This window comes from Taudactylus pleione, unplaced genomic scaffold, assembly GCF_031769625.1.
Source record: "Taudactylus pleione unplaced genomic scaffold, aTauple2 ptg000179l, whole genome shotgun sequence".
In the NCBI taxonomy this organism is placed as follows: domain Eukaryota; kingdom Metazoa; phylum Chordata; class Amphibia; order Anura; family Myobatrachidae; genus Taudactylus; species Taudactylus pleione.
The window spans coordinates 2,826,957-2,839,847 of NW_028284581.1; the positions used below are offsets into that span (position 1 = coordinate 2,826,957).

General features: G+C 44.3%; 1 protein-coding gene across 2 annotated transcripts in view; it reads right to left on the minus strand.

The window, feature by feature from the left end:
- The window catches only part of NUP153 (nucleoporin 153), a 190,841-nt gene that overhangs the window by 99,050 nt on the left and 78,900 nt on the right, over nucleotides 1-12,891 (minus strand). For both annotated transcript variants that reach the window (XM_088475837.1, XM_088475836.1), the window contains exons 9-10: nucleotides 12,640-12,789; nucleotides 10,790-10,842 (exon numbers count right to left, since the gene is read on the minus strand). In XM_088475837.1, the coding sequence (XP_088331963.1) occupies nucleotides 10,790-10,842; nucleotides 12,640-12,789 (203 nt within the window). The remainder of the gene's footprint in view (nucleotides 1-10,789; nucleotides 10,843-12,639; nucleotides 12,790-12,891) is intronic.

Below are 12,891 nucleotides of genomic sequence, written 5' to 3' on the forward strand. Positions count from 1 at the left end.
GTCAAGATCTAGCTGCCCCACCGAAACATCCCTCAGCATGGAGCAGAATAGCTCCCTCAGCATGGAGCAGAATAGCTCGAGCCTTGTGGCTCAAAGATGCCACGTCAAGATCTAGCTGCCCCACCGAAACAGCAGCTGCTGAAAGTCTACTATCCAGTTCACCACCCCTGGAATAAAAAACACTGAAATGTTTTGCTCCACAAAACACCAGATCCTGCTGGTCTCTCATTGGGTTCCCAATCAGACTGGATTTTGAACGCCCGTTCTTGCTAAAACTGGCATCTGCCAAACAGAATAAATTGTTCTGCTCTCCAGCATGTCTTCCCTCTGGAGTCCAGGACCTTGTAACTGAGGAGCGGCTGGCCCCCAAACCCGACACTGGCATCTGCGGAGTGATAGAAACGCCCCTGGGATAGCCTGAAGAACTAACTGTTCAATGGCATGTAAGCTCTGTTCCATGCAGATTGCTCTGAAATACCTTTAAATAAAACTCGGACTAGTTCAGCAGCAATAACTATCACCCTGACTGGTACTACACTAGCATGAAATGCAAATCCAGGCTTCAACTTTGAATCGATACACCAAGTCTGGCACAGAGCAAAATGCTCCCATACCTTTGATCATCTCCCTCTCACCATAGTGATAGCCCCGATGACTGGCTGGTCGGTAAATAACCAGTGTCCATGCTAGAACCGGTCATGTAACTTAAATACAAATAAGTTTACATAATTTCCCCTGTGTAGCTGCCACATAAAATATGGTATGTTCACGTTAATCTCTACTATTTAAGCTATAAAATGATTATAAACAAGGCAGCTCAGAGATGTGCAATTGGTTAGATACAGTCACCCAAACCGTATGTCATAGGGACTCTTAAATCACACTTGACCAGCATGTTGACTTTTTATATCTATTATTTTGGAAACCTCTAGCTGTGATAGAAATATAAATTTTTAGTCAAAAAAGAATAAGTTGGTGCCTTTGATCCCTGCTTACAGTATGTTCAGTCATACCAGTGTTCTCCCCAGGAGCACCACCCGGCAAGAAACAGCCTACCACCCGGCACTTTGGGAGCCTGCAAGTGGGGGCAGTATCTGGGAGCTGTATAAAGGACCGGATCTCCTACATACTTTGCAGCTATTTCATAATCAGACAACTGGGCCTCTAATAACAAGAGGAAAATGAATATATAAAATGTTGTTTCAAGTTTAAATTATTATAAGGTCAGTGTGTAAAACATATTATTGCGAAGGCCCCCACCCGACTACTTCTTGATGCCATCTGGCTGTAAAAAAATTCTGGGGAGAACACTGCACACCTCTTATTAGATGGCCGCTTGACTACCCCTGCTGTTTTTGGAGACAGCACACTATCCTTAAATACTCTATGGGCCTGATTCAGAGATATACGGTGTTACAAACGCAGTTGTTACTTCATATGCTACAGAGGAGTGCTTGTTCGTAAATTAGAGATGGCTCATACTGAGATGGCCACCGGAGCCATTGCAAACCACATTGCAACTGCGTACACATTTGAAGTCCATAAGCAGGGTCCTCTGATAATCGCCCATGAGAGTAATCCTTATGTACACACAGCATGGTTGTCTGGACTGAGACGCTGGAGCCTTATGTACGTACGGGATCGTAGACACCTGCTGCGACCTGCCACTAAAGCGGCACCGACACACTTGTGTTTTGCCAACCTCTCCCGTTTCCTCCCCAAATGGTGCCTTCCTGTCAGTCACATTGTGATCCTTGAAAGTATGCATGAGGGTTCGCAGGAGGCTCGATGCATGCACAATTCATCGATAATCAGATCAGCGTGCATTTCTAAATGTGGCCCTACATGCAGATATAGATGAAGGCCTTATATTTAGGATTGCCGTATCATCCCTTTAATTCAGGACACACATGTGTTCCAAATTAAAGGGATGATATGGCAAGCCTATTTATATTTAGTACTCCATTCTCTAGGTGCGAAGCGGTCATAATCCCATCTGCGGGGATTCCGACACCGGCAACCAGACCAAAGGAATTCAGAAGGTAAGTAGCAGGGAGTGCATCAGGCACTAGGGGAAGCGTTAGGAACTGGAGGAGGGGTAGGTTCAGTCACCGGGGAGGGAGTGTTAGGGTAGGGAGATGGGGAGGGTTAGAATACCGACCAACAAATGTCGGTATTCTAACCCCGTCGAGATTCTGACCGCCGGGATCCCAAGCGTCGGCTTCCCATACCCTACTCCTCTAGGCAATTGCTTTTCCTGCTCAACCGGATACTGTAATTGGATATACATATAATAAAACTACACAAGTTCCCCACGCATGCTTCCTGAGTGTGGTTAAACTCCTATCGAGCTGTGTGGGCAGAATTATAACAGAACAGCAAAAGAACATAACTTGCAAGGTGCCCTGATACCCATATCATCTGCACCTTCATACAAAACACCTGCCTTAGGAGGACAACAGAAACTTCACTAGCACTGCAGGGAGAGAATCTTATCCTCTGCAAAGAACACCTCCTGCTGTTGAATGTTTAACAGAAGGCACAGGAAGATCATCCGCTGGGAAGGAGTTAGGTTGAAGGTTTTTGAGATTTAGAACCCAACCATGAACCTCCAAGGCTATTGCCAGAACACAAGTCTTCAGCAAGGTCACAGAATTTGCCTCATCAACAATCATCCAGGTAAAAGGAAGGACGGTCTCCCTTCTGTTGAACACCCCCGGCATTGTAGCCAGTCAGAAATGCAAGGTCCCAAATGGAGACTAATGTATTCCCCAAACTGATGCTTTCCACCCAGGCAGTCTCCCCTTACCACCAGAGTATGACAGACAGCCTACCTGAAATTCCCTTGCATGGGTGTCCTGCACCTGCCTCCCGTGTAGAAACTGGTGATAGCGGTGTGCAGTAGCTGCAAACTCTGGTCCATGTACCAAGGGGAGTGTGGAGCCACATAACTGCAAGCAGCAGTTCCAGTGCGTTTTGGCAGGTTACAAGACCCACTTGCTGGAACTTCTTTGATTTGCTTTTCATGGCTGAGCAGCTGCGCGCGCGCACACGCACACACACACACACACACACACACACACACACATCAGGTCACCATGTACAACGTCAAAGACCCGCTGGAGCAGAGAAGGAATAATGGTCTGGTGCTGTTTTTCATGGTATAGCCAGGGTACTTCAAGGTGGCCATAATGCTATAAACACATGACATTCTAGAGAATTGTGTGCTTTCAACTTTGTGGCAACAGCTTTCCTATTTCAGCATGACAATGTCAATGTGCAAAGCCATCAAAAACTGGTTTGACAGTTTAGTATGGAAGATCTGGCTGGTCTGCACAAAGCCCAACCTTTACACTATTGAGAACACTTATTGGGATAAAATGAAACGTCGACTATAAGGTGTTCCTTAACGTCAAACATCAGTGTCCAACCTCACTAATTACGCGTGTTTTAATGAATGTTTATTCCACAAGAATGGAGGCATTGTTTTGGAATGAGATGTTCAACACACACATGGGTGTGATGTTCAGGTGTCCACATACATTGAGGCTCATAGGGTCTAAACTTTCAGCTTTTGATACTTTCCTTACAAACCGACAAATTAAAATCAGACAAGAATCCCCATGATGTGTTAAACATTTCAAATATCACGGAATAGTGGATGTTTTGATTGTGTATGTAAAATCAACTGCAGTTAATATCACTCTACAGATTTGAAGTGCACTAAAGTAATTCAACAGCAGTGTCTATAGAACATACTGATAATTTACAGGTATGTCCTCCTACACCTATCCTCAATACACCACGCAGCGCCACATGCCTGGCATAAGTGAGCCGCCAGATCCTGTGGAATTCTGCTAGCAATGCGATTCGACTAAGACACACCAGGAGACTGCTGATTAATTTGATATGCAACATTTGTACATATGTGCGACTGTCTGTATACAGACCTTGGCGTGGAAAGAAAGCCGCTGCATCGCAGCACTTCCTATGCTGATTCAGAGACTCAGGTCGCACACAGGTATACAAGTGGCACATATCATTAATCAGCACAGTCTGCTTGTGCGTCCTAGTCACATCACAGTGTGATTTTCGGCAAAATGACGCCCATTGCTAGTAGAGCTGCACAGGACATGATGCGTCAAGAAGGGCTGTGCACAGACACATTTGTATTTGTTTTGTTAGTTGACCCCTGCTAAAGACACAGGACTGTGGAGCAGTGAGGTTATCCCCTGCTAAAGACACAGGACTGTGGAGCAGTGAGGTTATCATACAGAGCAAATTAAATATTTTAGAAAGTGACCTCTCCCATCTCTAAACAATTAAGCTTTGAGCTCCCAGGATGTCTCAGGTACTCCTCCACATATACCATGCCCCTGGCCACAGGCATTAAGTTTTGTATACAAGCCCAAGGAAGGAGAAGTAAAGTGGAAAAGGAAGGACAATGTACACCAGAAACACTCACAGATAATGAGGGAATCCGTGACCAAGAGAAAAATTACCCAATGAAGCCAGGTGCTCATGGTGGGTGCCCTGTGGACCTCTAAGAAAAAAAAAAAGTCAACAAGGGTAAGTTATACCATAACTCTTCTTCTTCAGGGTCCACAGGGAGGCCCTAAAGGATGTTCCCTTAAGGGTGGGGATGCTCCTGAGCAGAAAGGAGAATCTGCCACCCAAAGGAAGCATCCCGAGAGGAAAAGGTGTAGAACCTAAGAAAGGTGTGGATAGAAGACCACGTGGCTGCCTTGCACAATTGTGCAGCAGAGGCATCCCGTTGAAACGCCCACGATGGTCCCACAGACCGAGTAGAATGTGATGTCACCCTGTTTTAAACAGGAAGATCAGCCTGCATGTAAGCCTGAGAGATAGTCATGCGCAGCCATCAAGCTAGAGTGTGTTTATTAGCTGGCCAGCCTCATTTGTGAAAACCATACAACACAGAGTCTGATTTTCTAATAGAGTTTGTATGATCCACATAGATACGGAGAGCACGAACCACATCCAGGGAGGCTTCACCTAAAGAAAGGTTTGAAGACTGGAACCACAATCTCTTAATTCACATGAAAACGGGATATTACCTTAGGAAGGTAACCTGCCTATGTACGGAGGACAGCTCTATTCTGGTGAAAAATCAAAAAGGGGGAGCGACAAAAGAGCACTGCCAAATTAGAGACTCTGGGGCAGAGGATAGCGAGGAGAAAGTGTTTTCGCAGTCAATCACTTAAAACCAAAGGTTCAACCACTTAAAAAGTCCAAAGGTTCAAATGGGAGGAGCCTGTAGCCCCTTGAGAAACAAAGACAAAATTCCACGATGCCACCGGTGGGACAAAGGGTGGCTAAACTCGGAGAACACCCTGAAAGAGTTTTCTAACATCCGGCAGAGAAGAGATTCTTCGCTGGAACCAAACTGACAGCGCAGAAACCTGTACTCTCAGGGTGGCCAGGCGGACACAGAGGTCTAACCCAGTCTGGAGAAAAGCAAGTACCCGGCAAACCCTAAAAACCTAATGGTCATACTTCTGTGGGAAAACCATTGACCAAAAGGAGTGCCAAACTCTAATAGATGGGGGCAGATAAAGGCTGACGTGCCCTAAGCATTGTCTAAATCATAAAGCTGGAGAAACCTTTGGCTGTTAAGATAGAAGACTCAAGAGTCACGCCGTCAGCGACTAGGTAGGTCCGGATGCAAGCAGGCCTACCTACCTAGGTAGGTCCTGCGCTAACAGAACTGGCCATAGATGAAGAGGAAACTGAGTGTCTATGGATAGACTGTCAGTGAACCAATTGCGCCTGGGCCAAGCAGGAGATACCAGTATTACTGTTCCGCCTTCCTGCTTCAATTTCCTGAGGGCCCTTAGGAGGAGGGAAATCGGAGGAAACAGGTACCCCAGCTTGAAGTCCCACCTCACTGACAGCGCGTCCACAAAGACGGCTGAGGGATCTCTGGTCCTGGACCCGTACCTGGGGACCTCGTAGTTGTGACATGAGGCCATGATGTCTACATCTGGTAGGCCCAATTTGTTCACTAGCAATTGAAAAACACCCAGGGTTGAGAGCCCACTCTCCGGCATGTATGTCCCGACGCCTTAGGAAGACCACTTTCCAGTTGAGGACTTCCGGGATGAATACTGCCGAGATAGCTGGAAGATGACGTTCTGCCCAGACCAGAATGTTTGCCACTTCCCTCATGGCTGCCTGACTTCGCGTGCCTCCCTGATGATTGTGATAGGCTACTGTGGTTGCGTTGTCAGACTGGATCTGGACCGTCCTGCCTTGGAGGAGGTCCTGTGCAAGGATAAGTGCACGAAGATTCAATAAGTTTATGGGCAGGTAACTTTCCTGATTTGTCCATCTTCCCTGAAGGAAATAATGACCTGTCACCGCCCCCATCCACGAAGACTGGCGTCCATGATGAGAAGCACCCAGTTTGGAATCCCAAATGGGGGACCCTTGTCCAGATGAGACTTTTAAAGCCACCACAAGAGTCGAACCTCCAGAACGAGAATGATCATCTGGGACCGTATTAGACGATACTGCCGTTCCACCGGGAGATAATCAATTGTTGCAGAGGCCTGGAGTGGAACTCTGCATATTCCACCATGTCGAAGGTGGATACCATTGACTCCAGGACCTGCATCGCTGAAAGAATGGATACACTTCGCTTGCGGAGCAATTTTCGCACTCGCAATAATAGGGCTGAAATCTTGTCTCCTGGCAGAAACACCCTTTGTGCATGAGAATCCAGAAGTGTCCCCAGATGTACCATCCACTGTATTGGGCAAAGGGAGGACTTTTTCCAATTGATGATCCAGCCGTACGTCTGTAGGCAGGCAATGGTCAGTTGGAGATGGTGTTGTAAAACAGTTGGAGACTGTGCCAATATCAGGAGGTCGTACAAGTATGGGAGTATTCAGACTCCCTTAGTACAAGTATGGGAGTATTCAGACTCCCTGAAGCCTGAGGTGAACCGTCATAACTGCCATTATTTTGGTGAAGACCCGAGGGGCCATTGATAGACCAAAGAGCAGTGGCCTGAGCTCCTACCTCAGAGGATCTTTTTCTATATTATGACAGCTCTTTGCGTATTCTCCAATCCTCTTATTTACAAGAGGTTCATATTAAAGTAATACATAGAGCTTATGTGGCCCCTGCACAGAGAAAACATATGATCACTTCTGAGTCTGGCCAATGTACGAAATGTCGTATGTGTAATGCTGGTTTTTTACACTGTTTCTGGGCCTGTTATAAGATTAGAAAATTTTGGAAAGGTGATTTCTTATATCAATTCATGTTTTAAATTGAACCTAAAGTTGGATCAATTAGCCTGTCTCTGTCTAAACTTTAGAAATTGGGAGCTGGGAGTGGGGGGGGGAGAGGATTGATTCCACTTCTCACAATTTTCCTTACCATTGCTAAAAAAGTAATTCTGAAACACTGGATATCGTCTTCTTCCCCTTCACTTGCTGAGGTCCAACAAAAAATTATTCAAATCCTATATTTCGATAGACGGTCGGCTATCCCTGGTATTGAAAATGGAGTAAAAAAGTTCTACAAAAAGTGGGGCTTATATATAGATTCATTACCTCAAAATACACAAGATCATATATTCCATATATTTCACTCTACTGATTGGTTCATCCATAGGAAAATTTTACTAGAAATGTAGTCATATTATGTCAAAAAACCACTTTCAATTATCAATATTCCTTGGATAACTGTTGTTTTAATGCTCATTAGTTATGTCCTGGGTAGTTTTATAAAGGCTTTATTTGCAAGCAAATCCAAAGCAATAATATTGTTATTTTTCTTCGTTATGTCCCTCTTCCCGTCATGTCTCTTTTCTTGTGTAGTAGTGTCCGCCCTTTTATTTGCATATATAATAAGATTTATATAGATCTGTAATGAATGCTCAAGATATTTTGTTATGGTATCTTCTTGTAAAGATCTAATTTTCGTATTTTCTGTATTGAAAGTTAGTATTATATGCTTTGTTGAAATTGAGAAATTGTAAAAGAAAGTTATCTGTATCACTTTATATCTCGATATGTACAATTCGTATCTTTTTATTGTAATGCTTTCAATAATAATAGTAACACAATAAAAAGTATTTACAAAAAAAAAAAAAAAGAGCAGTGCCTGAAAATGGTAAATGGCCTCCTGGAGGGCCAAGGCCTTGATAGAATTTGATGGGGTAGTTGTACAAAAAAAATCACTTCTGGGGAGGAAGCCTCTGGAAAGTGACGGCATACCAGACAGACCACTTCTCGGATCCAGGCATCTGTAGATTGATGCAAGGAGTCCGCAAATTGAAGAAGTTGACCTCCCAACCCTGGGATCCCCCAGGAGGAGGCCCACCCCATCAGGCGGAGGGTTTGTCGCCCGGCTTGGGAGCTGGATGTCTGACCGCCCAAGACCTCTTAGTTTGCAGCTTGGTGGTCCTGCGAGAACTAGGTCTGGAGAAAAGCAGTTTTTTTGCTCTTCCCTGAGGAGGAAAGGACAGAAAAGATCACTACCTAGGCTTTGGTGTAGCTGTTGATGATAGACCTGCAGATTTTGAGGCTGCCAGAGTAGCCATTATTCTATCCAATTCTGCTCCAAATAGAATGTTTCCATAAAAAGGTAGGGATTCCAGAGCCTTTCTGGACCCGGCATCTGCTTTCCAGGACCTTAGAAAAAAAGGCTCTACGAGCAACAACCGAAGCTGCCGATGCTTTAGAAGCCAGGAGTACAGCATCTATTTCAGCTTCTCCGAAATAGGAGGCAGCTTCCCGTATGTGGGAGATGTGTCAGCTGTTCTCTGGTAGCATCTGGTACAGTGTCTTCCAATGGCCCCGTTCATTCTTCAACAGCCTTGGATACCCAGGCCGCAGCCATAGCCGGGCAACAGCTACAGACAATGAAAACACTGAGTTAAGACAGGTTTCAAGTCTTCTATCTGTGGGATCCTTAAGGGAAGATGCGGACGGTATAGGCAACGTATCACCCCTGACTAAATAAGTCACATGAGCATCCACAGTAGGAGGGGCTTCCCACATTTAGTAGGTGGGAAAGGATACAAAGATGCTAATCTTTTTGTAACATGGAACAATTTATCAGGAGTACTCCATGCTTCTCCCATAAGTTCAGTGAGTCGCTCAGACTTGGGAAACTCAGCTTTTACCACCTTTTGGTAGGTCTAGACGCTGGCTCGTCATCCTCTATATTTAGGATTGATTTGAAAGCCCTCATCAAAGAAGGGACATTCACTGTAGAAGGATGGTCCCTCTCTCCCGAGATAGGTCCTGGAGAAGAACCCAGCGCATCATCTGACTCTTCTGATGATGCGTCAGAACCTACAAGCTGGGCAGACAGACAAGAGGATACCGTCCGCTTGGGCGCTTTAATGGCTACCGGTCTGTTTGCCTGCAACATTTGCTGTAACGCAGCAGCTGACTGAGCCATACTCTGACTTGAGTGGCCATAAACATCCTTCCAGGATGGATGTATAGTGGGGGGGGGGGGGGGGGCAAACACGCAGGCTGAAACTGCTGCGAGTACCCCATTATGTGAGGCAGCGTGGGCGCAGTGAAGCGAGAGACAAGAAGGACACCCAAGATGGCTCCTGTACATGGGCTGGTAGACTGGACTGGTGGTGTTTTTTGTTTATAACAAATAGCACACAAACCAAGCCCGCTAAACAGCCTTTACATGAAACCAGCACCGGAGCGTCAGCCTCCTGTTTACCCTTACTTTTAGACATAATAAATCAGTGTAAATGTGATGGCCTTCACAAGTATCAATAAACGAAGTATAATAGCAACAAAAAAAAAAAAAAAAAACTAAAAAATCCCCCCACACCTGCAGCAAAGGGTTGAGGAGAAATAGCAATGATAGTTGTAACTGACAGAACAGAAAATAAAGGCAGTAAAAACACAGTAGAGCTAGCATAAGTCACATGTAATGCATACAATATACTTGCAATGGGCTGTGATTAACTACTCAAAAACACAAGGTTTGGTGGGAGAGCACTGTATAAGCTGGCCTTCGAGGAGAGGTGTACAAGGATACTAAACCCAAAACCTCCTGAGACCAGTAGCTTCAGCAGAGCACTGACAAGTGGTTACTGGGCATCTCATATACAAAGGAGGGTAAGAGGAGCAACCCAGATGCGGGAAAACCTTTGATGGATCGCCTTCTGGGCTGGGGGAGGGGCTGCCGGGGAGAGCCTACCTCCCCCCCCATGCTGTATTAACCCCAGAGTGCACTGGTATCCAATAGCACCGCTACAAGAAGATTGGGACTGCTGAGCAGTCCCGTTAGAAGGTGCAACTGATCTTGCCGCACCAAACAAAAAACTGAATGCCAGTGGCCAGGTGCAAGGTATATGTGGAGTTGGACCAGAGGCATCCTGGGAGCTGAAAGCTTAACAGTTTGGTGCCTGGTCACTCCAACCATATTTCCCCATGGCATCCCTGTGGGCCCCCTATGGCCCCTGAAGAAGAAATCTTTGTCGGGCTTAACAGCACGCTGAATTGTTTAGCTTTGGGAGCTCCTTCCCGGCACTTTTCAATTCGCGTTGAATTAAGCCCTATGTGTACAGGATCATTTTAGGTCTGCAGGCAGTGGATAGGATGAGCTTCACACACACACTGCAGACAAGACGCAGGCACATTTATTGAAAAGAGAAACAAAACATTTTACCAACGAGTAATTTTTGAAGAAGACAAAATTTAAGAGATTAACTAAGCTTTATGATCGATGAAAAATACCTATAATTTAAACAATGTAGAATGTTAAACAGGATACCAACCTCTCCGCCTGTTGTGGCACTGGTGCATCGGGCACATCATTATTTTTGGGTTCCTACAAGTGAGAAAGCAATCAGTTTTCTTTATTGACCACAGATGTGCATCTCCGCACAATGTTTTACAGCATCAAGGTGACACCTACACAGAGCAGCCTAGGGAGGTTAAATCAAATATTTTTTGTCCCACATTTTTCTGAATCTCTCTCATTGGCTCATCCTAAACAGCCTACACAATTTTACAGAGGTCATGAAAATCACTATTTCAGGTGGTGTTACTGCAATGATGATTAGGTTTTTGTATTTGTACAACTTCTGCCAAGTCATCGTGTTTATCTACAAACCTAAAAAAGCTGCAAACAAATCCCATATCTATCCATCTATTGGAGGTCTGTTGACACTACATTCAATGTTCAGACATGTTAACATGTAACTTCTTAAAATTATGACATAGGGGAGAGATGTATTATAGCGGCACAGATCGGGTGAAGAAATGTGCGGTGACCCGGGCACCTCCGGAGAATAGACGCCGGGCGCATGCGCCAGACATCTATTCTCCCTGTCTGCAGGGCTTGGGGGCTGCCCGGCGTGTCTGTAAGTGCCGGGCACGCCTTCAAGAGTGACGAAAAGGGGACGCGTCTTATAGACACGCCCTCTTTTTGGTGACCACGCCCCCTTCTCGGGCGCACAAACGTGCCCTCTCTAGCTCCAGTGCCCTGCCTCGCGCCGAAGCTAGAGTGAACACTAATAACTCTTCCTAATTCACCTCTTTACCAAGGCAAAGTAGGAAGCACTAATGATGAGATGCAAAAACATCTCATCTGCCGGAGTGGGCAGTGCTGATGCGCTGTGTGTAACTCCCCGAAATCGGCATCTAATTACCGCCCAACCCCTCAGTAATACTTGAGGGAGAAGCGGTATCATTGCACATAACGTGCGCCGATACCACTTCTTCCCCATATCGACAGTTAATACATCTATCCCATTATGTGGTTCTCTAGTTTATATTGGTAATTTTTATTTTGATATATGGAAAAATAGCATACAAAACAGTGAAAAACAAAATATATATAGGCAACAAACATACTAAAAGGACATGCTGTAAGAATTTTTAGATCAGTACTAACATAACAGATCAGACAGATGTAAAGTACTTTATTTTTTACATTTACAGAACATCTTTACATTTTAGGAACATGCCAACTGCACAAAACTTTTTAAAAGTTCTATAATATAATTAGAAACCAGTTTGTAAAAAAAAAAAAAAAAAAAAAGTCACTTAAAATTTTGCAGAAAAACAGACAAATAATTTGTACTTTTACAAACTCAAACCTCATTACATTCCCTATAATCTCTTGTTTACAGTAAACCATGTATGTGAAAGTCCAAAAAATGGGGGAGAAAAAAAGCGCCTTAGTGAGCACTCATATGGAAAGATCTTAAACGTAACTTATTAATGTAAGTATATTTTTTAACTGTTATTATACGCTAGTGAGCACCACCACTACCTTACATAAGGATATTAAGCATTAGCCCATTATAATAGGAATAGTGGCTATTCATTATTATTTTACGAATATCTACCTGTGCGACGATTTCCATTCCCCCTACCCCTATTTATATTATTTACATGTGAAAGTCCCCAAACATTTTCAGGACTTACTGAATTAAAATGAAACAAATATATACAGATAAGTTTAGTTATGTATTTTTCAGTATATAATTAACATGATTCAGTTCAAATATACTACATGACAGCTGAAAAATCCACACCTAGATAATAGTATTCATTCATACAATCAAATCCCTTCGAGGGATGGGTCTTAATACGGATTATCCAATAAGAAAACACTCACTTTGTGCTTGCCACTGCTTTGAGTTCTGCGATTGCTTGCATTTGCACCAGATGAGGTTAGTGAAGGCTTGATGTACAGGGACATATTTGTGGAAACAGAAATGCATTTTGGCGTCACAAGCGTCTGTACTGGAGGGTTCGTTGATTCCACCTGTGTGAAAACCATGGATTAGGGATGAGTATTTATTCTGTAATTAGTGAAAATGTGCCCATAAAGTACAGTAAAGCAATAAAACCAGTGACCATAACTATG